General features: G+C 50.7%; 1 protein-coding gene across 1 annotated transcript; it reads right to left on the reverse strand.

The window, feature by feature from the left end:
* Positions 1-774: 774 nt before the first annotated feature.
* On the reverse strand, positions 775-14,639 carry GOLGA7 (golgin A7). Its single transcript, XM_044437592.1, has 6 exons — positions 14,571-14,639; positions 12,526-12,658; positions 8,598-8,750; positions 4,454-4,555; positions 3,017-3,080; positions 775-2,085 (listed from the first exon to the last, which is right to left on the reverse strand). Exons 2-5 carry the CDS (start codon positions 12,634-12,636, stop codon positions 3,033-3,035), a joined length of 414 nt encoding a protein of 137 aa, XP_044293527.1. The 5' UTR covers positions 12,637-12,658; positions 14,571-14,639; the 3' UTR covers positions 775-2,085; positions 3,017-3,032.
* Between the last annotated feature and the right edge of the window lie 12,085 nt (positions 14,640-26,724).

Genomic DNA, 26,724 nt, shown 5'->3' on the forward strand with positions numbered 1-26,724 from the left:
CCCAGTTTCAGGGGAACAAGCATGCAGGCGGGTCATTGCTAGAGGTCGCAGGGCTTTTTAAAAGCTTGTGTGGTGCAGTGGTTAAGAGCAGGGACTGGGACTCAGACGATCCGGGTTCTAGTCCCCGCTCGGCCATGGAGCCAACTGGGTGACTTGGGGCCAGTCAGACTCTTAGCCCAACCTACCTCACAGGGTTGTTGCTTTGGGTAGAGCAAGAGGAGGAGAATGACGCAAGCTGCTTTGAATTCTTAAAAAAGGAGAGAGAGAAATCTAACGAATAAAAGTACTTGTGGACCACTGTAGGAAATGGGATGCTGTATTATTTGTTAGATTTATATCACGCCTTCTTTTAAAGAACATAAGGTGGCTTGCATCATTCTCCTCCTCTTGCTCCCCAGTCCTAACCCTGGTTCCTGATGTGTTTGTCCCGTTGGAGCATTTATGAATACTTAGCTAACAGCAAGATTGTACCACGCAAGTTTCATCATATCTAGGCAGACTTGGGTGGATGCGTACAAGGCATTTTCACCCATTAGCAGCAAGTCCCTACATGGAACTACTTGATGGAGTCCACTCGGGAACAATGGCAAAAGTCCGATTTGTGGAATAGCTTATGTATGCAGGTAACCAAGAGCATCAGAAACTTGGCCAGTGGGGGGAGAGTGAACACATACACAATCCTTCACACGTGGAACACCTCAAATTCCCACAAAATGCTGCAAAAGGCAATTCATTCCACTTCTGCAGAACAAAGAACCCTGCATTTCAAGTCAGTGCTAGTAAATAACAATTTATTTAAGAAAAAAATTACTAATCCATTAATATTTCTGAAAACTGATTGTAACGGGTGCAAAAGGCAAAACACTGTTACAGATTAGAAAAAATCTGGAGTTTATACACTTAAAATATTAACCAGACTCAGAGGGAAGGATAAAGAAACCAGCAAGGAGCAGGAATCGAAGAATTACCCATCTGGAAACTGTGATCTGCTTTTGGCATCTCTTGTGTCATTCAAAAAAAGTCAAAACACTCCTCTTATTTTGTATGTGGCCTTGTTTGGCAAAACCCTGCATTCCCGGGCATAAGGAGATGGTGACCACCCAGCACCTGAGTTCCTCTGCTAGCTTCTACTCATCTTACATACCGAAAGGATCGCTTTGATTAAAGGAGAGGGAATTAGACATCTGATTCAGCAGAAGGTATCAATTCAGAAGATTAAAGGTTCCATATATTTTTGCAAGCATTGCTGGAGGAATGTTGAATGCAAGTGGAAGTACTATGGCTGCAGAGATGCACTTTGTGAGAGGACAGAGAAAGCACCGTCAAAACACCATTTCTAGTCAAGTGACTGCCTGGCCCTAAAACGTTTAACTTCTAACACACTGGGAAAGCCATTTATCATCTAGTTCACATATTCAACACTTAAAAGGGGCAGAGAGCAGGGATGGGAACATTTACTGGTTCAGCACACATTTTGTCTGCCACACTTCCTGACATTTAACAAAACAAGCGGTTTACCGTCTGGCTTTCTTGAAACAACACCAAGAACCAGAGGCTCCGTATGTCAAAGATTCTGCCAGCTCCGGGCTGAGCATCAAACACTGCAGCCCGCTCCATGCTTTCTTGTTGCCGAGGGCACCTTCAGCTCCAGATGGTATTTGTTTTGAGTCTCTTCTTGGTAGACAGAAGGACACCACATCCCTCTTCGTGTACTTGGCCTTCATTTTCAGAAACATTGCTTCCTTGGCCACAGGGCAGATTTCTTTCTGACAAGCCGGTAAAAAGCCAGGCCCTGTGGAGGGAGCCAGGTCGCTCTCAGGTGTCTTCTGGCTGGTCTCATACCCAATGTCTACAGCAGTTCAGCTTCACCTTAGGAAGTAGCTACCTGGACAAGGTACCTTTTCAGGCTCAGAGAGGGACACAAAATGGATGCTGGCCAGCTCCCAGGGTTTTCCCACGGAGGGAGAGGAGGATTTCGAGAATCTGTCCTTATGGTCGATGGCACTGTGAAGTTGGCGACAGCAGGAAAGAATGAGGCTACGACAGGGGAAGTCGGGGCGTTTGCTGGGAGAAACACGGTGGACCCTAGAGAGCAGGAGAGTGCCAAGGTAAGATTTTGAAGGTGCAGACTGGCATGTTGTTCGCCCTTCAGAGGCGTGAGAAGCCAGCCAGGAGGCAGGGGCGGGAGAAGCAGAAGGCACGCGTTCGCGGTTGGAGCTCCCTCCCGTGGGTGCCCCTGGGAGCCCACTTCGCAGGTGCCTGGAAGCCCCGTGCTTCGGGGAGCGCTGCTTCCCACCATCTCTAGCCATCCAAGCCAAACCTTCCAACTGGCCCTCTGCAAGAAGCCGCAGCGGACAAGCAGTGGCAAGGAAGAGCGGGGCTCTCGCTGCTCAGCTTGGGAAGGACGGCACGCCACAGAAGCCTGAGAAAAACGTGTCTCGGTTTGGTACCCGTCTGTGTCAGCAGCTGAGCCAAGTCCCTTATGTAAGAACAACGTGACAAATGTTCTCCTAACCAGCAAGCTTTCCAGCTGCATGCAGCTTTGCTAAGCGCAGAAACACCCCCCCCCGCAGTTCCCCATTCCGTGTCTGTTCCATCCCAGCACAGCCATGCTAAAGCCGTGACGCCCTTGCTGACTTTGCTACAGAGCACGGCTATTTCGGACTCTTCCTGTTCTCTGCACGAATGGCTAAATGGCAGAGGGAATGACTGATTGCAGAATGGCCCCTCTCCAGGAAGAGCAACACTGACCTTCCCCTGCATCCTCCCCTAGAGCAGAACTGAGGCCCAGCATTCTGAAACAACTTGGGTTCATTTTTCGATATAGGTTATTTTAAAGTAAGCTTTAGAAGACAGATCCCGCTGGTGAAATTACTGAGAAACAATAACAGCTCGGCACGGTGACCGGCTACTCTGCAGGTTGGACAGGGGGCAGAGAAAGACTATTTTTGGTGGGGGTGCTTTTGTAGTTGTGGAGAAGCAGGTTACAGAACTAACAACTACTGTTAAGCTTTACCTTGGATATTAGGGGTTTATCTTCCGCTGCTCACGCCTCTGTCTTCATAAATCGTAATTTCAATCTGCACAGGATTGTTAAGAAAATATGCTGCAGAAGAGTTACAGAGAGAGAGAGAGCACGCGCTGACACCTTCTCTTCATTCCTTTGCAATGGCTGGTTACAAAGTTATGCCCTCAGGGGGTGAGTGGAAGTTATGCCCTCTCTTCCAAATCCTGGAGGATGGAGCAAGTTCATACTGACTGGAAGCCCCTTACAGGAAAGACATGCGGGAAGCGCTTTGCTGCATCCCCAGGAAGGGTCCACATCCCCCCCCCCCGCAAATCCCCAGCAGGGGGACAAGAGAGTAACTTGTCACGCTCTTTCCTTCTGGAGCAGTTAAGCAGCTGCTTTGAACAGGAAGACGGCAACCCCCTTGCAATCGCAAGAAGCCAACAGACGAAGACTCACCCGTGCAGGGATCTGCAAGTCACTCCCATTCGTTCCTTGTTTCAGATATCCACTTTTATGCCCAGAACTTTAGCCCTGGCAGCTACCATTCCTTACACATACAGCCAAAAGATGTTTCGTTCCTCCACCACCTCCGTGGAGCGATCCACTCTCAATCACGGTCACAACATACTAAAACACGATGGGGACATTATTCAGTCTGTGCCAGCCACCTTCACAGGCAGGAAGGGTGAGGGACATCAGCCTTAAGTTCCAGCCCAGCCTTTCAGGCCCTCTTCCCTTGGGCCTAATGCTTTCCACCAACCGTGATTCATTCAATACATTTCTGACTACCGGGCAGGATGTGCCCCTTTTCCAAAAGGCTGAAATGCCTCTCCCAAGGCTTAATTACAGGCAGCTGAGCTTGAAGCTACAAGGTGCTGGCATCCTGTGTCTTCAGCCCCATCTCTTCTGCCCTTTGTGTCACCTACTCTTGGAATATAACCCAAGAGCTTCTCCAAAACTGAAAGCGACTTGGGCCAAAAGAAGTTTTCCTCTCCTGACACACAGAGTTGAGTTTATTATATTTATATCCCACTGTTGCCTGCAAGACAGCACCCACGGTTCCCCTTTCCTCATTCAGATCCTTGCAATGACTTTGCGGATGGACCCAAGTCAGCCTTTGGGCTCACGTGGGGAGCTGAATTTGGCTCTGCCGAGGCTAACACCGGCTGCCTGAGCACTTCAACGTCTAGTGTAAGGATAGCAGAAAGTTGGGACTACCGTACGAAAGTGGAATCAAATCTTCACAGGAAAGCCCAAAATAAGTAGAAGCTGCCAGACATTTTACCCTGACCCACTCTGGGAATAACTGCATTGTTGTTTGATCGCCCGCAGGTTGTTTCACTGGTTGACAAAGGTTGTTTCATTGGTTCATTGGAGACACAAAGATAAGCCACATGCCTGAATAAGGAAGAATGCGAGAGGTCAGGGAGCCCCAAAGGATACAACTCTCAGCCCTCTCTCGATGGGATCCGTCAGCAGGAGGCCCTGCGGGGCATATATCTTCTCATTCTGCTCCTGAATGTACTTGGCAATTTTCTTCAGAACCTGGAGAAAAGCAGAAACGGGACAGTCCTATAGCGTTTACAAACAGGGATGCAGGTGGCGCAGTGGTTTAAACCGCTATGCTGCTGGGCTGGTTGATCGAAAGGTCGCTGGGTCAAATCTGCACAACGGGGTGAGTTCCCGTTGCTCTGTCCAGCTCCTGCCGACCTTGCAGTTCGAAAGCATGCAAATGCAAGTAGATGAAAAGGTGCCACTTCAGTGGGCAGGTAACAGCATTCCGGGCACTTCGGTGTTTAGTCATGCCAGCCACATGACCACGGACACTGTCTGCGGACAAATGCTGGCTCCCTCGCCTAGGAAACGGAGATGAGCACTGTCCCCTAGAGTCAGGCATGACTGGACTTAATGTCAAGGGGAAACCTTTACCTCTACCTATAGCATTTACATTCATTCCAGCTAGCATGCATTTTTTTTAACCCTTCCAAAAAGCAGTATTTGAAAAACTGTAGTACAAGTCATACTATTTTCTCTCATTTTGTAATCAGGAGGGGAAAAGCCCCCAAAGTTAAAATACAGGAAACAGGCCAGTCTCTGCTTCACCGATCTCTTGCTGCTTCTGACTCAGAGCAGGCATTTGCTCCCTGTTCGAAGGAACACCTGCAGTGTGTCACGAATGCCGATAATACCATACAGATATTAAGCTGGAGCTTATACTAGCCCTGGGCCAAAAGAATTTAGTAAGGTGAGGCTAAACTTGATGCTGCCATGTAGCTTTCTAGTGTATCAGGTGGTGTGCGAGTACTGATTTATTAACAGTATTTGTACCCCGTCCTTTACGAGACGTCCCAGGACGGCTTACAACAATAAATAAATCACAACAAAATACTGAGCATGACAATGTTAAAAACCTATTAAAATAATCAAATATGAAAATAATGGGCAAATAAAAAGGTTTTTGCCTGGCACCAAAGAGTGTAAAGTCAGCGCCAGGCAAACCTCTCTAAGGAGCGTAATCCACAATCGGGGTGCCACCACAGAGAAGGCCCTCCTCCTCATTCTAGTAACCAGAATGGGCAGATGCGGGAAACAGACTGACATTGTGCATTTCCTTCTCTGTGGCTTGCTAGATGTCACAGTTTGCAATATGCACTGGCAAGGCACAGCACTGACGTGAGACTAAGGAACCCCTCGGCTGAGGGGCCCAGAAGGAGATGCATTCAAGCCAAGCAAGTTCCTTTGCCCAAGTCCCACTTCGGCCACCAGTGGGCCTGTCCTCAGCCCCGCTTTTAATATGGGGCATTACTGATCTACCCTGCATTTATGTCCCATCCCTCTTCCTCTTGCAAGGGTCTTACCTAGTGTTCCTCCACTTCATTTGATCCTCAAAACAACAATCCTGTGGTGTAGGCCAGGGTGAGGCAATGACTGGGCCAGAGGCCCCATGGCTGAGTGGGGACTAGAACCTGATCTCCTGATTCCTGGACCAGCACCCTTAACCATGACACCACGCTGGCTCTCCAGTGGATAGTAAGAATGGCAGGCAAGGTGTTGGCTGGATGTCCAAGTCACGAGTGTCGAGGGCTTAGAATTCTAACAACACCGGACAAGGAGGAGATGGCTACATCCACCGGATCCGTTAGCAGCCGCAGCATCCAGCTGGAATGGATCTGAATGGCTCTGCCTGCAAAGCACCGAGCAAATTATTCACGGAGGGCTGCCAACGGTCCTACTCCTCCTCTTGTGGGTTGGCACATCAAAGACCCCTGGCCACCCTACTTGAACTGGGTTTAAGGCAACCCATTAAGTCAAGGCAATATTAAAAGCAGAAGTGAGTGAAACAGCTTGACCCAGCTACGGAGTTTTTTGATGAAATAGGTCGGCTGCTTCAATGCAGACATACTGCTAACTCCAGTGGAAATTCTGAGAGGCTGCTCTGTGCGGGAGGGCAAGCCAAGCGTATCCAGATACGAACTGATTGCCCACAAATTTATCAGTCTTACTGAAAGGCCCAATTCGGTTACAGAAGGGAAAAAAATCAAAATGCAAGTGTGGTCTTTGGCAAGCGTGCTTTATTCCAAAAAGGAACAGCAGACTTTGAAAGTCAACTTGGCTAGCTGCTTGTTTGGGGTCTAAATACTCTGAGACAGAATGCTAAAAAGTGAACATCGAGCACCCTCCAAGTAGCAAGGGGACTGGCGCCAAAGCAAAACTATAAAAAATCAGAAACAGAGAATGCTGGTGTGAAAGCGGCTGTGCCTGAAAGGCCCAGAGCGCCCCGCCACAGCCGCCTGCAAGAAAGAGCTAAGCTCATCCCTTATTCCTGAACCATCAGCCAACAGGCAGTTAAACAGCCTTTCTACTGCCAGGAAAGTGGTGGGTGGAAAAAATTCCATCCACCCTTTTGTACTGAAAATTTCACATGGGACCAGAACAACAACAGGCAGGTGGGAGCAGCTCCTGGTAATGCTGCTGTGGGAGGGAAGGGCCAAGGGAAGGGAGGTTTCCCACAAGCAACTTCCCCTTATTTAGGGCGCCTTCATCAATTCAGCAGCAAAGAACTGAATTCAGCATAGAATTCTGCTGCTGAATTTAGGAGGGAGCCTTGCATGAGGGGAATTTCCTGCTAAGAAATAGCCTGCCCGAAGGGGCCTCGGCTGGGGGGGCACACGAGTGGCGAGTTGAAGAAAGCGGCCCCATCCGCCAGGCGCTGGTGTGCAGCCATCTCGGCACAGCTGTGCGCGGGGCTTTCTGCCAGTGCGCTTTGTGCCACACTGGCCGGCACTGGAGGCAGGCGGGGCGCACAGCACGAAGGGGGACCTTTGATGCTTCCCTCCCAATTCGCACCTGCATGAGGTGAGGATCACTCAGGCACCCGCAGCCTGTGGAGACTGGATGCTCGCTGGCTGACTCTGTGGCTCCCGCCGATCAAAATCACCTCCCACCAACAGCATAAAACCTGGCAAAATGCCTTGAAAAACCCCGGTCCCTTGCTCGCCTCTCTCCAGCTGCCTCCACGAGCACAAAATGCTCTGAGGGATGTGGACAAGGGCCCTGATGTAAGTTCCGTCGCTCTCCTGGCGTATTCTGTGAAGGTTTCTGGCGTAGAACTGCTTTTCCCATTTTCGTTGTGCATTTTCATTACTTTCTTCCCCTAAACTGTTTTCACCTTTGCTTCAGCAAATGCGTTTATTTGGATAATAATTTGCCTGTTTGCTCTGCCACGAGCTGAGATGCTTTGGGGCGTACTTGATGGACGGGCGAAGGGCTGGCTCCTTTTGTCCTCGGATGCTCTGAGGTGGAGGAGCCCTGCCCGCCTCCACCAGACAAAGGAAGGGCAGTGGCAGAGCACAGAGCGAAGGACAGCTTGGCACAGTGCCCTTCCTTGCCGGGCTGGCTCCCGGGAAATCGTGACAGCCCCGCTTTCTGCCCTCAGCTCGGCCCCGTCCCTTGAAGTGCGTGATATGCCACTCTGGCATTCCTCCCTTGGGCAAGTCTACAGTCTAGGCTACCAGAGACATTCTAACCTTTCCACACTTCCGCAAAGCTCTGTGCTTCAGCCAGCCAGGCAGTAACAGAACACGCACTAAAGACACACTCTCCGTTCATCGAGAAGTCTGTGGCCTTGCTCTCCTTGAACTGGCAAAGCTCTGACTGGGCTATACCAAGGGCAAGCTGCGGGGAGGAATGTGAGAAATCCATCCATGCAGTCAACGAGTGGCTTTGGCACAGCCACTTTTCTACATGCAAGCCACCCCCTCCACCCGTATAAGCATTCAATCGTGCAGGATCCGTCTAGCCTCCAGCCAGAAGGGATGCAGAGCAGATCTTGGCTGGCCACCTTGGTGAGAGCTAGGCCCAATTTTTAGGGCCATTAGAGAAAGAAAGGCCCCTTTCCCAGGAAGCGGGACGCCTGTTCTTTGGCAGACGATGGGAGCGAGCAAGCCAACGGCATCTCTCAGGCGTTCCAGGGCTGCTTTGCTGCAGTCCATAAATGAAGGATGAACTGAACAAACAGGAGGCCGGCTTGGCTATTCTTGGGGCACCCCCTCCGTGTTCTTCGAGGGGCTCGGAAGAAACCAGATACCTTCTCATAGTGTGTCTCCATGCACAGGAAAATAGTGTAGGCGGTCAAGCAGGCCAGACACCCTTCGAGGTACGACTGGCTCCCGAGCTTTTCTGCTTCGGCATAGAGATTGTTGAGCGTCCGCACGGTTTCTTCAAACTGCTGCCTGTCGACCTGAAAAGAGGCCCGCATTCAGAAGTCATTATTTTGCTTCATCACCGGCTGCAGGAAAAGCAGAAGGCTCATTCACCGCTGGCTTAAGGATTCGGCTCTCAGGTCCCTGACTGCCAGCACCAGGTGCCGGCTTCCCTGATGAACAGAGAGCGTATGCATGCCCTGGCTGTGACCAAATTCTGCCCGAGCATCCCTAACTCAGACACATACCTTTCATGCGGATCCCGACACAAGAGAGGACATTGAGCAACGCAATGGATTACATCTTCGGCAAAAGTTTCACAAAACACTTGTGTGCGAGCAACCCAGAGCGGTCCACCTGGCACCCGAGTTGTGCTGTGTGCGGCACTAGCTGAAGAACTCAACGCTCTCCAGGCATGTCACTCTTTCAGTCTGTTCAAACCCGTTATGGCATTTTAAGGCTTTGCATTAATGCCAGTTTTCAATTTTTGTTTTATTTTATACTGTAGCTTAAGCTTTTACATGGCTTCTTATTGTGTTTTGTTTTGTTCGTTGTAAATGTGAACTACACTGAGTCCAGCCTTTAGATGGTACAGACATGTAATGAATGAATATGTAAAACAATTGTAGTTTCTCTTAATGGTCTTTCAAGGAAAAAAAGGACATGATACAAATTCTTAATCCTGTAAAACTACTAAGATGCAAATAACTAGATTTCTAATGCTAAACCTTTTTATTTTCCCATTATTTTAAGGTATGACTTGGTTTTAATGTAGGTTTTATTTTATTGGAATTATTTGGATGCTGTGCTTAATTTCATTTTCCTGTTTTTATTGTAAGACCGTCCCGAGACTTTAGTAGTTGGACGGTATATAAAATGCTCTAAATTGATAGATGGAAGTATTTTCCTCATCTAGAAAATCTAGATCAGTGAATGATCACCGTATCAGTCAGAATGTCTTTTCCAAACAAAAAGACTTAACTGAAATTGGGACATTGACTAGATCTTACCCAGTGGAAAATCAAGATGTTTAGCAAGTGTCTTTAAGACAGTCACTCTCTTCTGAGAATTTATTGGAGAACCGTAAGTTTGAAAGACCAAGTATGAAGCTGGCAAAGTTAACATTGTATTATGACACAATTTAGAAGCCAGACTTGTATTCTAGTCCAAAGAGATGCCACCCCACTTCTGCACAGATGTGAGCAGCAGCAACAGGGCCACATTCAGAAGTGAACGCATTCAGACTGATTCCTGCTCCAAACTCCGAGAGGTATCCAGTTTCCCGTGCTGTGCAACCACAGGCTGTGCTCCTGATAGGCAGCACAATAAACAATGCAGCAGTGGCAAGAGCCGAGCAGGGAAAGAAGTGTATGGAGGCGATTTCATGCCTGTACCACTGTAAAATGGTAAGAAACACAGCAAGGCAGTTGCAATGTCATAAGAGAAGGTATCCAAAACGCCTGAGAAGGGGTGGGAAGCGCCCTGACTAGATCTCCCCCTCCAAAAGCAGAGTTTTCTCTAGGGCACAGAAGAGGTGTTCTGAGGCCTACTGTGTGGCACAAGAGGACTGCTCTCTCCTAGAACAATCCTTTGCCTGTTTACTCAGAAGTAACCTCCCAGCACTCAATAGGAGTAATTCCGCAGCGTGTGTAAACAGCCTTGAAACCTCATTCCTAGCTGGGAGGTTAAACAGTTAGACCCCCAGTTCCAAAACCAGAATACTTTCCAGTGCAGATGTGTTCTTAATCCAAGGCACAAATTACAAGATGTCAAATAAGCAGTCGCTTCTCGGGCTTAGAAGAAAAAAAAGCCTGCCGGGGCACTTCCGAAAGCTCCTTTTGATACAAACCAATTAGCGTTAAGTGATCAACTGGCAGCGTCATGTGGAGCTATTGACCGAAAGGTCAGGCGAGGCAATCGCAGTGTAATATGGTACTACTGCCCGTCCTCGTGTTCAGTCATACAAGAAGCCTGTCCTCCCGGGATCTCCGCGCGCTCGCCAGCCACCAGCGAAGGGAAAAACTGCACAGGGTGCCTTCGGGTAGCCCTGCGAGCAGAGCATCCAAAAGCCTGGCCGGCGTGTGCGAGGCAGGCGAGCGGAAGCCCCCCGGTCTCCTTTCAGCTCTGCCACGCTTATTAGGGCCCCTTGGTCAGGTGCTCCTCTGCCAGCAGACCCCTCCCCACTTAATTCTACAAGGTGGGAGCATGGCTGGCCCACTCCAGAGGGCGAGGGGAAGTTCTGAGACCATGCACATGGAGCATGCGAGGTGCATGACGCGGGCAGGCATTTAAGCTCAGCTCAGACAAAGTACTCACCTGGACACACTTTTTACTAGCCTGCTAGAAGGCTGGCAAAGGAGGGGCAGAGGTCTCTGTCTCTCTAGCGCACCCCACTGCAATTCTATCTAGGCAAACAACGTCATCCTCTTAAGGTGTCTTCCTTGTCAGCCAGCCAGGCTTCCAGGCAGGAGAGAAAGCCCCTCCCCTGCATCCCCCTGCAGCAAGCTCATCTGCCTCCAGGCAACTCCTTGCAGCTTAAGGGTTGTCAGGTACCACTTCAAGACAAGGCTGACAGAAAGTCTTAGTGACATACAAATGCATGTATCTAATTTCATAGCAACATGTCAATACATCCAGTTGCCGTTTCCGCTCACCACTGCAGTTAACAGCAGCCTCAGTGCTTTCCAAGGTTTCTACGGCTGACTCCTTTCCATGGCAAGCAGATTTACACTGGGCCTCGAAGAGAACTCTGAAGTGCACTCTTCGTTCCGGGGCACCGTGCTCATTGCGCAGCATGAATCAGAAGCACCACGCAGTTCATGTCCCAGCGACAGGGAAAAGCTGCTCATCTGCTGAGCTGCCTTTACCCAAGAGTCTGCCGGATTCCTGAGCAAGAATGTTACTCAGAGGACCATACTGCTCAGGCATCCTGGCCACCAGCGAGTGTACTTCCCGCTAACGGGAGCTTCAGGGCAGTTTTACTGCGAATAACTTTTCGACAGGCTTAACTTTGCAGACTTCATGCAGCAACAGGATGCCCTCCCCCAGTCTGTAGCGTATCACAAAGCAGTCTCCTCAGCTCTCTTGTAAACAACCAGCATCCTCGCTGAAGCTGTGTTCCTGATGCCTGTAAACAGGCCTCCGACAGTGAGGCAGACAACACAGCAGCTCTTTCAGTCACATGGTGCAACAGAGACTCCCACACAGGTGTGACTCCACTGCCTTTACTTGCCCAGGTTGCAGTGTTCAGCAGGACATACACGTTCAGCAAACTAGTAAACAGGAAGTGACGGTGACCAGAGATCCAGGGAACCAACAATTCTTCTTGATGGAGGACGCGCCTCCATTTGAAGGTGCCCTGTGCGAGCATGGCTTACAGCTAAAAACCCAAGAAGGGAGAGGGAGGGTGTTGGAGCTGCCCATTAAGAGTAAGTGTCTGGCCAGCTCCTTGAGCAGGTGCCAGTCACTGGTTTAGTCTCACTACCTGGTGAGGTGCATGCACTTCTATTTAAATTACTGTACCTTCTATGTTTGCCCACGTGCACACACATATGCAAACTGATTCTTTTGTCCTCTTCTGGGGACATGAGTAACAGGCTGCCCTATCTGAGATGGCAGGAAATTTCCGTGAGACACATGCGCAATGCTTCCTCCACTTCACTGGATTAAACAGGAACCAAGAAGCCCACGGCATCATCTCCTTAGCGACAGAAAGCCAAGTGCAATGCCGCCTCCCAGATCATGTCACACAAATTTGCTTCCCCACTCGGCGCCAGACCATAAGGGAAGAAGAGGAAAGTCCCCAGCGCTTACCCGGTTCTCCAGCTCTGGAGGGAACTTGGTCTGGAACTGGCACTTGGTACCACTGCTGTAGTCCCGCTGGATGAAGACCTTGCTGGCCACAGGAGGCTGCTGCGGCCTCATCTCGCAGCTTGAACGGCCAACTCTGCAGGTGGGTGGAAGGGGACACACACACGGCTCAGAGGTCTTAACGTGGAGTCACCCAGGCAGGCAGGCAGCAGGTCCCCACTTTCCTTCCAAGCTCTTTGTAGCACCATCGAACTACGTCCCCTTCAAGTCGTTATTTCATACCTTCCCTTGATGACCCTCCTAACCGTCTCACTCTCTCAAATTTTCCCCAAACAGCCTACGTCAAGCTGCCACCCAGGGAAGGCAGTTACCCCAAACCTAGTGTTTTGCATAACATAGGCTTAATCCTTAGGAAAGTGCCCATCTACACACCAGTGGTTATTTTTATGAGCAATTAAATAGGTCTGTGTACTTAAAATACACATCAAAGGTGCCAATTCTTTTGCTTTAAAAGGATATTCATTTGTGCTGTGTGCCAAGATCATGATAATTATGACTGTACAGAAACTCACAAAAGTGCCCTTATGCTTTTTTGCAACCTGGTCTTGAATGCTCCCAAAGACAGCCCTTAAACATTACTAAGATCAACGCTTTGTGCCTTGAAACCTAAAACAGAACCCACACTACAGGACCCCCCAGCAACTCGAATGACACCTTACAGCTCTTGTTTCAAACCAACCAGGAAGTCCTCTCAACCAGGCTCTTAGCTACTATTTCAAAGTGTTTTCCTCTTTTGCCAAGTTCTGTTTCTGGGCTTTAAAAATATTGACACAGCTTTGCACACACCTTAGTGTTGTGTAGCACAGTTCATTTTTTAAAAATGTTATCAGCAGATATTACTTTTAGTTTAAGAGTCCCCTTGAGTGCTTTTCTGGAAAGGAGACTAATTTAAAGGGAATCTAACCTCCTTCTGTAACTGCTACCTCCCCCCCCCCCACTGACATAGCTCAAATTCTTTCTCTCCAAGATGCAAGCTATGATTATACCCTTCCATATGTGTCCGATTGCAAATCAAATGATTCCCAAATGGTATGGCCAGCATGCAGTCTGGAAATCTGGAGGGCGCCAGGTTGGGAAAGGTGGAACTAGGCAGAGCACTGAAGTGCATTATACCCATTAAGAAAACAAACTCTTGCACGGGAAGGGGAACATATGTGGAAGATATGAAAGTAATGTAGACATGCAAAGTATTATACAGATTCATTTACATACACCGGTTTTTTTAACCTTCTTTCTCTATAAAGTTCAAAGCAGCCTGCATGGCACGGGTGGGGAACCTCTTCCAGTGAGAGGCATAAGTTCACTTTTGGAGAGGTACTTGGGGCCCATATCCCAGTGTTGGGTGGGGCCAAAAGCAAAGGAACAGGGGGGACTCATGCATACACAGAGTATAATCCGGAATAAAACTTTCACTACCAGTACCTACCCTTTAGCAGAGGCATTTCAGCCTCATAAAATGGAAATTCCATCCAAAAACCGGAGAAATGCCAAATTATCAATGGCTGTGTTGGAAAGACCAGGGCCATCTGAGGAATCCCAGAAGGTTGGAAGGGGTGTAATGCGGGGAGACTGACCTTTGAGCCTGAGCATCCCTACCCCAAGGGTTCTCACCTGACCCATACCACAACTCTGTGAGGTAGACCACGCTGCAAGAGCGTGCGTCTGTGTCCAAACATGTGTACGTGTGCTTGCACATATGTGACTGGCCTATGGGTCACCCACCAAGGTGGGGTGTCAACCCGCCTTCAGAGCGCACGCCTCTCTTCCAAGCTATCCCCTTCCCCACCCAGCCCAATCTGCCCCTTCCCTACCACCCAACCCCGCTCTGCCACCCAGAGCCGCCGTTCCCCACCCAGCGGATGCTGCTCCGTCGCCCCAGGGCCCTTCCTCGCTGGGCCCCTCCTGGCCGCCCCTCCCGCTCCTGTCGCCCCCGCCACGTCCCCTCTCCCCTCCCTGGCCCCCTTTCCCTGCCCCCACGTCCCCCTTACGGGCAGAGCCGGAGCCCCTCCGCCGCCGCGGCCGCTTCTTCCTCCTCCTCTTCCAGCTTCTGTCGCGATCGCGCTGCCACTTACGGCTGCCGTAAAGCAACCGCTCCTGAACAGGCACCGAAGAGGCTGCCGGACGCACTGCACCGTAGAGGTATAACAACTAGAGCAGCCCAACCCCCTCTCCTGTGAAGTCACTTCCGGGAGAAACAGGCATTTTTAAATACCCCCCCCCCACTCTGGGCGGGGCGGGTGGCCCCGATTCTTTGCGCTCGCTGGAGTCAGGCGGAGGGCCGGCTTTCCTGGAAACTGAGGGAGAAGCCGGAGAGGTGAACACAGCAGCAGCCTGTCCAGACCTGGCGCTGCATCCCAGCTTTCCCCAACCTGGGGCCCTCTGCTTGTGTTGCGCTACATCTCCCAGGGCTGGCGGGGAAGTCTGGGAGTTGTAGTCCAACACATCGGGAGGGTGGCAGGTTCGAGACAGCGTTAGCGCTGCCCCCTGGCCAACAATTTCAGGTTTTATGCATTTCCTGCATGAAAACAAACTAACTGAAGACAGCAAACCCTTTGGCTGGAAATTGACGCCGGGGATCTCCTGAAACGGCAATTTAACTTTTTCTAGGCTAACACCTTTTGCTCCAGTGGATGAAGCAGTCTTGTCCTGCACCACACTCACACGGCGAAAAGGCCCTGAGCAAATCATCAAGGGAGCCAAGCCGCGTCTTGCAAGGGCCACGCTCCCCTCCCTGCTCATGGGGTTTGAGCCGCAGAAACGCCCCCCGGCGCTTCCCCAAGCCATTCCTTTGAAGCAGGAACAAGGGGCCCGGCCGAGTGCCGCACCAGCCGCTTTTCTGCTGGGCCGCGCGTCCCATTTCACAGAGCACCCAGCTCTCTTTCAAGGGCAGCCTGAGGACCATTCCCCCTTTCTTTCCTTTTTTCTTTTTAAATAAGTTTTATTCTAAATAAACCTAATACAAAGAAAAACGAAAAACATCAGTCATCGGAAACATTGGACCTGCTGGGTCAGCCCCTACATTTTTGCTTTTTATGTTAACTTATGAACATATTTAAATCTATGCGAAGCCCCGTTTCTCTAGCCAATAATAAAAAGAGTCCCAAGTTTGACAGAAGTCAGTATCTTCTTTCTCCTTCAGTGACAAAGTCAATCTGTCCATTTCTGCACAGTCCGAGATCTTTTTTAGGATCAGTTCGTCGGTGGGTGGTTCTTCACTCTTCCAATGTTGGGCAAATGCAATCCTCGCCACAGCAATTACATGTAAAGTCAAGTACATTTCTTACTAATATCATCAGGTATAATGCCTAATAAGAAAACTTCAGGTTTAAAAGCTAGAGATTTTTGTAACATTTCCTCAAGCCATTTATGTATTTTAATCCAATACTTTTTTGCTTTATCGCAAGTCCACCACATATGATAGAAGGTACCCAATTTATGGTTACATTTCCAACATCCATTTGACATATTTGGAAACATCTTGGCTAGTCTATTTGGCGACAAATACCATCTATAAAGCATTTTATACAAGTTTTCTTTATGTGAAGTTGCTAATGTTACTGTAATATTTCTTTCCCACAGCTAGGGAATATTTCTTTCCCACAGTTCTTTCTTTCGAACACCATCCTCTGCTTGGAATCTGTTCTGCCCAAAATCAAGGCCTGCGGAAGGGAGAGCTTGACCTGAAGGGAGCGAGCCCCCCAAAACACTCCAGGTCATCATGCCATTTCCCCTTCTATAGTGAACTGCTATAGTTTCTGTTTCACTTATACCAACCACTGTTTTTCTGCTCATTCTTCCGCCTTTCTGTAACACAGGAAAACAGTCAAGGGCGGCAGCAGTGGGCGGCTGGGGGGAGATCAGCTTGCCGCACAGAAGCTTCTCAAGAATTAGAAGCAAGTCCCCTCCATCCTGGAGCACTCGGGGTGGAGGGGAACCCTTCTTGCACTCCAGGGAGGCTGCTGGTCTCTGAGTCAGTGGGGCTGCTTATCCATGGCTACTTTTATTCCGAGCTTTATGGGAGCTCTCCAGGATGCCCTTTTGCGCTGGAGTTCAGCACCATGGATACTTCCCATGGAAGCGCCAATAGGTGGGAACCCAGTGATCTCCCCGGGTGATGCTCCTCCCTCTCCGGGAGGATAGCCAATGGCCAGCCTGGGTGGGTGGAGCCAGTCCAGGGCCAGAAGGAACAGTGGCGCCTCGGCTCACGGACACCTCAGCTCACGGCCAAATCGGGCTGCGAACGGGAATGTCAGAAAAATGTTGCCTCGGGTCACGCGCTCCGCGTCGGGTGGCGATCGCGATCGGGCCCGCCCTCCCTGCGCTACCGCAGCCGTGCCTGGGGGCAGGGGGAGATGGCCGCGATCGGGCCCGCCCTCCCTGCGCTACCGCAGCCGTGCCTGGGGGCAGGGGGAGATGGCTGCGGCGGTGCCGGGCGGGGGAGAGGGCCGCGATCACGCCCGCCCTCCCTGCGCTACTGCAGCCGTGCCTGGGGGCAGGGGGAGACGGCTGCGACGGTGCTGGGCGGGGGAGAGGGCCGCGATCGGGCCCACCCTCCCTGCGCTACCGCAGCCGTGCCTGGGGGCAGGGGGAGATGGCTGCAGTGGCGCTGGGCGGGGGAGATGGCCACGATCGCGCCCGCCCTCCCTGCGCTACCGCAGCCGTGCCTGGGGGCAGGGGGAGATGGCTGCGATCGCGCCCGCCCTCCCTGCGCTACCGCAGCCGTGCCTGGGGGCAGGGGGAGACGGCTGCGGTGGTGCCGGGCGGGGGCGATGCCCGCGATCGCGCCCTCCCTCCCTGCCTGAGCGTGCCCCGATTGTGCTCACACTTGTGCAGGGAAGCCAGGTGCAGTCGCGGTCGTTCTGGGGGTGGGGGAGATGGCTGTGATCTTTGTTGTTCTTTGTCACTTTGTTTCAAATTTTTGTGATTAAAAAAATAGTTACAAACGGATTTACCTTATTTACATTGTACCTTATGAGGAAATTTGACTTGGCTCGTGACCAATTTGGGTGGCGACCACAGTCGTGGAACGGATTAAGTTCGTGAGCCGCGGTGCCACGGTGTTTCATTGAGAAGTTGCCACCTGCAGTTCATTGGCTTACCACATGGGGGCAGCCACATATGGATCCAACAGTCCCGGAAGCTGGAGTTTTGGGTTATTGTTAATTATTTTAAAGCGCCTTGAATATCTTTTTATCAAATGGTGGGGCATGATTCTTCTAATTAATCCCTTCCTATCTGAATTGATGGCTGATGGTTTGCAATCCACCTGCAACCCAGAATGAGAAAGCACAGTCTGCTGCAAACCATGGTTTGGTGATGCCTGAAATTAACAAATGCCACTGCCACCATTGCTCTGCCTTTGGAAGGCTCACCCTCCTTAGAAATGGGCATGTTGAAGAGATGGAACCCGGAAGCAGGCAAGCAGCTCTAAACTGCGGCTGGCCCAAGGCCCAAACACTGGAGGCAAGTGAAAACCATGGTTTGACGTGATGTCACTGGGGCAAGTGCACCTGCCTGCCTCACTCACTCTCACAGTGGGGCTGGGAAAGGTGCAGTTAGCAATATTGCCCTTTAAAAAGAACTCGGAAGCCTTTCAATTCTCCTCCTGCCGGTTTTCCTCACTGTCCAGGTTTCACACCCACAGACTGACAGGGAATACCACAGTTTGGATGCTCTTGGTCTCCAGTAAACCGTCCTTACATCTGACAAGCTTTTCTAGTTCCTTTGTTGCTGCCCTTCCAAGTCTCGGTCTTCTTCGAATTTCTTGGCTGCAGCCTCCCTTTGAATCGATGACGGAGCGGAGGCATTGCACCCTTAGAATCTAAAAAGGATGCTGCATGCAAGTAAAAAGAGATGAGGAGGGGAAAAAAAGAACAAACGAAAGTCAATTGTCTGGCCGTGCTTGGATGGTAGGATGAAGCTGCCCCACAGGAGTCCCTCTGCTCCTTGTGGCTTCCTCAGACTACTTGTTTTCTTCCCAGATTTGATGGCAACATCCAGAAGCCACGCACCACAAATCTCTCCAGTCCAGAACCCAAAGAAAACGTCCTTATTTTTGCCTGAAGGTGCAGGAACATATTTCTCCCCCTGCCCCCAAATCATCTCTAGGTGGTGCCCTTCCCCTCTGAGTCTGCCTCGGAGGTGACGTTCCCCCGCAGAAGAGCTTTGGCAGGAGAGCTTGCAGTGCCCTCCACTGCCGTCTCCACGCCCTGTTTTAGAAATGGCACTTTTAAAGGCTGCCTTGCATTCTTGGGTTATTTACGTGATTTTCCCCACCCTCCCACACGGCCTGCCGTTTCCTTTTTCTACTGGCTGGTCCTTCTGCCTTCTATAGCCTTGGACAAATTCACTTTCCTCGAAAAATTAGAGAAGCAAAACAAGCACCCTTTTTGTGTTGCTGCTTCTCTTTCCCCCGACACATGAACCCTCTGGGGACCAGAAATGAAAATTATCCCTTTTTGACCCTCCCAAGACATGAGGCCGCAGGCCCAGTCCTCTGCACGTTAGACAGAGACATGTCCCACAACGTTCAGCCAACGTATTTATTTTTCTGATTTATGTCCTGCCTTTTAAAAAAAGTACTCAAAGAGGCTTACATCATTTTCCTTCTCCTGCTCTCAGCCATACCCCTACAACAACATCCCTGTAAGGGAGGCTGAGCTGAGAGTCTGGGACTGGCCCAATGTCACCCAGTTGGCTCCAGGGCTGAGCAGAACTAGAACTTGACTTGCCTGAGTCCCGGTCCCAACATTGGCGCCCACTGATTCCCGCTCTCTCTAAGCCCCAAGGGTACCACCCGACATCTTCCTGACCACCTCTGGGAGGATGTAGGATGTTTAGAGTCCCACAGCCTGCATGCTGGGGATGCAACCGCTGAGCACCCTCCCTGGCCCCCCGCAGCCCCCATGAAAAGAACTGCACCAAGTGCTTGGTGGGGGGGGGGGGAAGGGGGCATGCCACGGAGGCGAAGAAGGGAGGGGAAGGGGCTGGAGCCGTGGAGTAGCACCAGTTCCTATCAGTTCCTTTTCTGGTGCTGAAAGAAGACCACTGAAAATGGCCATCTGCACCAAATGCAGGGCACGAAGCTCAGCCTGGATTTCTATGACTCGTGGATCTTACAGTGTATCAGGTTTTCCCAAGGAGCACAGATTCTGTGGATTTGCAGGCCAGGTGTTTTAAATTTTGCTTTTTATAATTTTATGCAAAAGCAGTCATCGAAAATATGAAATATAAAAAAATACTGATTGAAAATGCACACTTCTGCCCAGAAGCTAAAGTGTGGAAATGTACATTTGTGTGTGTGTATGGGGGGTTATTTGTGAGTTTTGGGGAGAAGTACACATTTCCACAAGTGTGGATTTGTACAAAAGCATTTGCACAAAATCCAATTCTGTCCGTGAGCAGGTGATGGATTGAAAGGCGCAGGACACCCTGCGAAATACGGACTGAGCCGTTCTCACATGGGCTGCACTGAACATCTGGAATGACGTTGTTGCCTCGACAGACCGTTCAGCTCACCTTGTTCCTGCGCTACTTTCTCATCAGGTACAGTCCAAGCGTGGGCAAAACTCTGCTTTTTGCATGGTCCCACATTTGATTTTAACCTTCAAGTTCTTTTTCTCTTGAATATGCAGCACTTTGCAAATTTGGACAAACGGTAATTAAAACCAAACTGGCGCGGAATTCTCATCCCCCCTCTGTGCAGCTGTGTGCCGAGTTCTGTCTCTGCTTGGCGGGAAGAGATGCGAGGCTGATCACCAACCAGGCGTTCTGCCGCTGTTACCACTGGATCGGCGACTGCCCGCTCTTGCCCCGTGTCCGCGCAAACTAGTCCCCGGCCGAGGATGCCGGAAGACGCGCTTTCCCGGTGCAGACCTCCGTGGCCTGCCGAGCTTCTCCGTGGGTTCACGGGAAGCAGGGCATCTGTTCAAGACAGAGTTCAGTCTGAAGGCTGTTTATAAAAGTAAGAAAATGCACATGGCCAGAGCTAAATGGGATCTGGGTTTAATGACATTTATTTGGAAACATCTTAACTAAACAAAAGGAAGGAAAAGAGGGAGAGAGGGAGAGTAACGGAGTCTGAGTGAGGAAGCCGCTTCTGTTCAGAATAACAAGTGTCAAAGGCCGATGAGGGTTTGCCCTAGAAGAGAGCCAAAATCTTCTGTCCCCCAGTTGGCTTCCCCTAGCCCTGAAGTTACCTACAGGAGACCTCCAAGACTTCGAGGTGAGGAATCGGGGAAAAGAAAGATGGGAAAACATCTAGCAACCCCAGGTCCTTGCTCCATTTGCCATAGGCCAATGCAACTGCCCGGGGCGAACTCTGATCTTCCGGGAACGCAAACTGGCTCAGGGGCTCCCTGCCCCCCCGTTGTCCTTTATTTGGTGCTTTCTCAGCTTTTGTGTGGGTTTTCCTGCCTCCCCCATTTCCGATGGCTGAAATAGCTCTCCCAAAATGCCGCGACTGGCAGTAGAAGCATGAAGGCAAGTTAAACAGATGTTGGGGGCACTTTAGCCGCAGCTGTTTTGCTGTCGGTCCCACCATGCCTGCAGTGCAGCCCCAGAGCGCGCCGATATGGACGTCAGAGCAGACTTGCCCTGTGATCAGAGGCGTGCCATTCATGTGGGGGGTCCCAGCCAACTCCCAATGCTCTTGGGCTCTCTTATGGGTCTCACGTCCTATTGGACATTTGTAATTATGTTGCCGGGGGTTATATTCCACAATTTGGTAGATGTCACTACTTCTTGGCTGCAATATTCCGAGTTTCATCAGAAATAGCGTCCAAGATCTTTATGCCAGCGGATGGGGGAGGTGATCCCTGTTGAGCTCCCAGTGTTGGATCCAAAAACCTCATTTGTGGAAGAGTCTTTCAATAGATAATTCTCTAAAGATAATAGCTCTGGGTGCCTGAGCCAAGGCGCCTGATTGTTTAATGTGAGGCCTTGTTAATTAAGGAACTATTTACCAAGAAACACTGCAGGCACTCAGGCAGGTGGGGATGTGTGACTCTCCTCTTGGCCTGATGGTAACTGAATGGTGTGGGATTTTTAACCCAGCAACTTGCCAACTAAAATGACATCTTTACTCTTTCTGGTTTATTTAGGACGCAGTCCAGCATCCTCTGCCCTTGATCATGGAAGCCTCAGCTGAAAACCAGTGACCTGGGGAGGTTGCGGGCTCTCTCACACTGGAGGCATTCCAGATGTAGCTGGACAGCCAGCCCTCTGCTGGGGATGCTGGAACTTGGAGTCCTGCCTTGAGCAAACGGTGGTCCCACTGGCCTTTGTGGAGCCTTCCACCTCTATGGGTCTGTGTCTCCAAAGCAGGGCCAGGTATTCCTGCTCGGCGGCTGTTCCTGGTCGTCCAGAGAGAGGAAAAGAAGTTGGGTGCCACTTGGGTGACATCCCAGCTCCTGGCACCCCTCGCAGTCTCTCCGAAGCTGATTTCTGACCTTGGAGAGGAGGTCTGCACAGTCCCTCCCATACAAGTGCGCGGGGCACATGGCCGGAAGGCCTTGCATAAGCCTCTCTCCTTCCGCACCTGGCAGTGCGAGGAAGCCCAGAGACGGCACCCTTAACGAACGAGCAGGGTTGGAGTCAGGTCCAATTAGAAATTATTAAATGGTGATTGCCTAGAATTAAGAGAGGTGAGCAGAGCATCCCTCTGTCCTACTTTAAATCTCAGCAGTGAAGTCATCCTAGCGCAGCCTAGCCTAGTGTGGTTTATTTATTAAATTTGTCTGCCCCTAAGCAACCTGCTCCATTGTCGACACCGAGTGCTTCTGTACCAGAGGCATTTGATCCATGGCTTTACTGTGTCTTCGTTTTTCACTGCAGGAATTAAAATGTGTCCTTTCCACCGGGCAGTTCTTTCCGCAGAAGTTTGGATTTTCCGCCTTTCTAAGTATTCTGCTAACTGACTGCAGGGGGCGCTGTGGCGCAGCTGCAGTACTGCAATTTGCCCCTTCTCCCCAGGCGTTTGTTCTGGTTGGTTGCAGCATAAAATTTACTTCCAGACTTTCCTCGCTCTAAAAAGAACTGCAAAAATGGCTACAAAACACAGGAAGGCCTGTGGAGAATGACCGTGTCATGAGAAGGCCCCGCAAACCTCTGTGAGCGAGGGTTCACAGGAGCACAATAGCTGCTTTGCCTAGAAAAGCCCTCCCTTGGGGAGACATGGGAGGGCTTGAGGCAGGCATGGTGCAGCCCTGCCTGAGATGCTGCTGGACTGCACCTGGGCTAGGCCCCCTTCCCGGTGGGGGTCCTTATGGAGAGAGGGAGGTGCCAGCAGCTTCGGAAAGACCTTGCAGTTTATTTATTTATTTATCAAAAGCTTTTGTATGCCATCTTATTATTAGTTTGCAGAAGTATGCAAAGTCTTCGCCAAAATATTTCTTAAGATGGCACCCCCCCGCCCCCAGGCATCAGCTCCTGGGGGCTGCGAGTGCTCAATGGCCCCTGATCAGTGCTTGACCCGGCTGGGGCTAGGCTGGGTGGGGGGGGGGGCGGGGGGAGAAATGGAAAACAAAGGGGAGGGGGTCAGAATGGGGTATCCTGCAAGAGGGCCTGGCTGGCAGGGGCTCTGAATGCGGGCTCTGGGCACTGCATCCTTTTCTCGCAGATTTTGCTTGCGGTTTTCTTAGAACTGCCAATGAAATTTGGGCTCCCTGAGTTGAACCCAAGGCTTCAGCCTGCCTTGGGCTGCACCAGCTCCCTCTGAGCTCATTATATGCATCACCGCGATGAGCTTAGTTGGCCTCTGTGCCGGAGCTGGGCTGATACCAAACACATATGTGCATTTGCGTGTGCAAATAGTTACCATCTGATCTGGCTGAGGACACCATGGGCTTTTAACCCACCACTTTACCAAGGCTTCTGCATGTGGATTTTTCATAGGTTTAAGATCAGCTGCATTTATCATCATCATCATTGCAGCTCTCTGGGCTGTTTTGTTGTTGTTAGTCGTGAAGTCGTGTCCGACCCATCGCGGCCCCATGGACAACACTCCTCCAGGTCTTCCTGTCCTCCACCATCCCTGGAGTCCACCTAAGCTCACGCCGACTGCTTCAGTGACTCCATCCAGCCACCTCATCCTCTGCCGTCCCCTCCTTCTTTTCCCATCTATTGTTCCCAGCATTAGGCTCTTCTCCAGGGAGTCCTTCCTTCTCATTAGGTGGCCAAAGTATTTGAGTTTCATCTTCAGGATCTGGCCTTCTAAAGAGCAGTCAGGGTTGATCTCCTCTAGGACTGACCGGTTTGATCGCCTTGCGGTCCAAGGGACTCGCAGGAGTCTCCTCCAGCACCACAATTCAAAGGCCTCAATCCTTTGGCGCTCAGCCTTCCTTATGGTCCAGCTTTCACAGCCATACATTGCAACTGAGAAAACCATTGCCTTGACTATATGCACTTTTATCAGCAGGGTGATGTCTCTGCTTTTTAGTATGCTGTCTAGATTTTCCATAGCTTTCCTCCCCAGGAGCAAGCGTCTTTTAATTTCTTGGCTGCAGTTCCCGTCTGCAGTGATCTTGGAGCCCTGGAAAATAAATGGGCTGTTTACAGCTATACATAACAACACACATTTTTGCTATGCTTTGGCTCTGCCTTGGTAGTTATGCCATCACATGGCCACAAGGTGGCAGTGCAACACAGCAGAATTGCCAAATTACATGAGTTGCTCATTCTGGTTCATTCTGCCATTTCCAGATAATGCAGTGTTTTCCTTGATCTAAACAACGGCATGGAAATGGTTGCAAAGCTCCGGAGAGGCCCTGGAGGGGTGCAGCATTGTGCAAAGCACCCACAAACGAGCCCAAGTGTGCAATTGCGCACACACAATGGACGCCTCATGTGAGAGCAGATACACTTAGACAAATGCGCTCGGCAACCTCGAAGAGGCGTTCTCCATGCAATGCACACACTCGCCACTCGGGTCTCTGGGAAGGCTGGGAAGAACAAAACCAATGAGTAATCTTTGTGATCTTTCTGTCTGCGGCGGATGTTACTCTGTTTTTAAAGATTAATAGACAAAGGGAAAGCAAGAACACGACTGTGTCATGTGCCTTTTCCTTGTAACTCGATGTTAATAAATTCCAACGACCTGCTCAAGGGCTTTAATAAAAGAACAATTTATTACAGGCTGTTATAAATAGCTCGTCATGTCAGGAATTAAAGGCATTCCTTTCTGATTTGTACTCCAGCAGGTTTGCATTTGGTGCAAGACTCAACAGCTGATAACTCGGAAGTCCTGCGGGTGATTAATATGCACACATCTGTTCTCCTGGAGGTTGCACGCTTTAATCAGTTTTAATGGGTCGATTAATCAATGAACGCTTTGGTGCAGTAGTTTTCAAACTTTCTGCTCTCATGAAGCACTTTCTTTATTGGCTTCTCTGGAGAGCAGCCGGAAGGTTGCCGAGGAACCGCTCAGAGGATTTGGGAATGCTCAGATTCACCTGAGGACTCATGGGCACCCCATGGCAAGTCACGGGGGGGGGGGGGGGCTGGAAGGAAGGGTGGCCACAGGATCAACCACAGGGAAGCTCGTCTGCAATTGCCTTGTTCTTGTAAGCACATCTCCCTGTTGCAAGGAAAACAGTGCAGTTCCCCAGCTGCTAACTGTGGATGGACAACCCTGGAATGAAAGGCTCACCCCTTACCTGCTCCCCAGGAAGAAGTCTGTGGCCACTGGGAGCCCCACCTGGCCGTGAACATCTTCAGCCAGAGCTGCAGGGCGCTTGGGTCAGTCCCGCTGCCGGAAGGAACACGCCGTTCCGAGTGAGAGTTCCCCGGACTTGCAGAATCCGGCCTCATCCCTCTGCCAGCAAACTGGGGCCACTGGGAGGGTGCTCTCCCTGCCTCCCGGGAGAAACTTCACAGTCAGGTGGAGACGGTCCTGGCCCCACATGTCAGCCGGAGGAGGCTCTCACCCTTCCCTGCCAGAAAGAGACCTCTGCAAACACTGACACAAAGAACTGGAGTTGCGCTTGGCTTTTCCTCCCCTCCCTTCCCCAATCGCTTTCCCATTTCTCTCGCACCTTTTCAATTGTAATCCCAAAAACAGAGGGCCGTCTCATCATGACGCTGTGCAAAACCACTGCGGGAGCCTCTTTTTGCCGGAATGGGGTAAAACTACTGCAGGAGAGCAAGGACTCGCTTCCGTAAACAAGGACACATGGCCGTTCCCGGGAGCCAGGCCTGCCCCACCTGGGTGCAGGACTGGTTCTGCCCCCGACCTGGAAGCTGTGCGGCCTCAGCCAGAAGGGGCTGCAGCTGTCGCCCCGTTGCCTCACACCCCTCTGTCTCCTGGATGGAGCAGCTTTCCACATCCTTGACGGCTTTTATCTGAAAACCGTCTAGACTCGCGATCAGGCTGGGTCCCAGCGCAGGAACGTGGCTAGATTAGATTCCGCTTGCTCTCGCTTCTGGAATGACGTGGTTGGAGAGCAGTAGGCAGGTGGTGTCCTTCCGCACCGCTCGGGGCCGGCATGGGGGCACTGGAGAGAGCAGGAGCCCATCATTTATTGCTTTGATTGGGCTTGGTCTGTATGCCATCCCAATAGCTTTCTGGGCAGCGCACAACATCAGTAAAATTACAACAAAAATTATTCCAAACTGGGAAAATGCTCCATCGTGTTTCCATGTAGCAAAGCACATCCAGCCTTCCATAACCTTTCACTGAAATATTGCCGGGAACAAGCAAAATGTTAAGAGACAAAAGTTGCTGTAGAAAATAGCCCGTCTTCAGGTATTTCAGCTCACTGAAATGCCCTGTGGAAAAAGAAGAAGCAAAAACACACCATTTGCAGAGTTTCTTTTGTTTCTTCTTCTGTTACTTCTGTATTTCTCACAGGGCCTTTTCCAGTTGGATGTGCGGCTCTCCATTCCACATTTCCTCTTCCCTGGAAGAATCAGAGCTGGGCCACCCCAGCACTGGCCAGAGAGGCCGTTGCCCCAAGCGGCAGATGCAGAACACAGACAGTCCCAGGTCAGTGAAGTGCCTCCCCCCGGCATCAGTGGCTGCCCCATTTGGAGACGACGACGACAACATCATGGTCAATGACCAGCTAGTTCTGAATAAACAATTTGCAAGCAGCACCATAGGTTAAAATATTCCAACTACTGAAAGACAAAATAGCAGTAAACAAA

This window comes from Varanus komodoensis, unplaced genomic scaffold (genome assembly GCF_004798865.1).
Source record: "Varanus komodoensis strain SLA01 unplaced genomic scaffold, ASM479886v1 scaffold30, whole genome shotgun sequence".
In the NCBI taxonomy this organism is placed as follows: domain Eukaryota; kingdom Metazoa; phylum Chordata; class Lepidosauria; order Squamata; family Varanidae; genus Varanus; species Varanus komodoensis.

Bases quoted from the DNA above. Each gene is read 5' to 3' on its own strand.
- GOLGA7 (XM_044437592.1), bottom strand. From the start codon at position 12,636: ATGAGGCCGCAGCAGCCTCCTGTGGCCAGCAAGGTCTTCATCCAGCGG. The intron at 8,751-12,525 runs GTAAGCGCTGGG...GCCTCTTTTCAG, and splicing joins CTCCAGAGCTGGAGAACCGG to GTCGACAGGCAGCAGTTTGA. The intron at 3,081-4,453 runs GTATCCTTTGGG...AATCCTGTGCAG, and splicing joins TCGAGAGAGGGCTGAGAGTT to ATTGAAATTACGATTTATGA.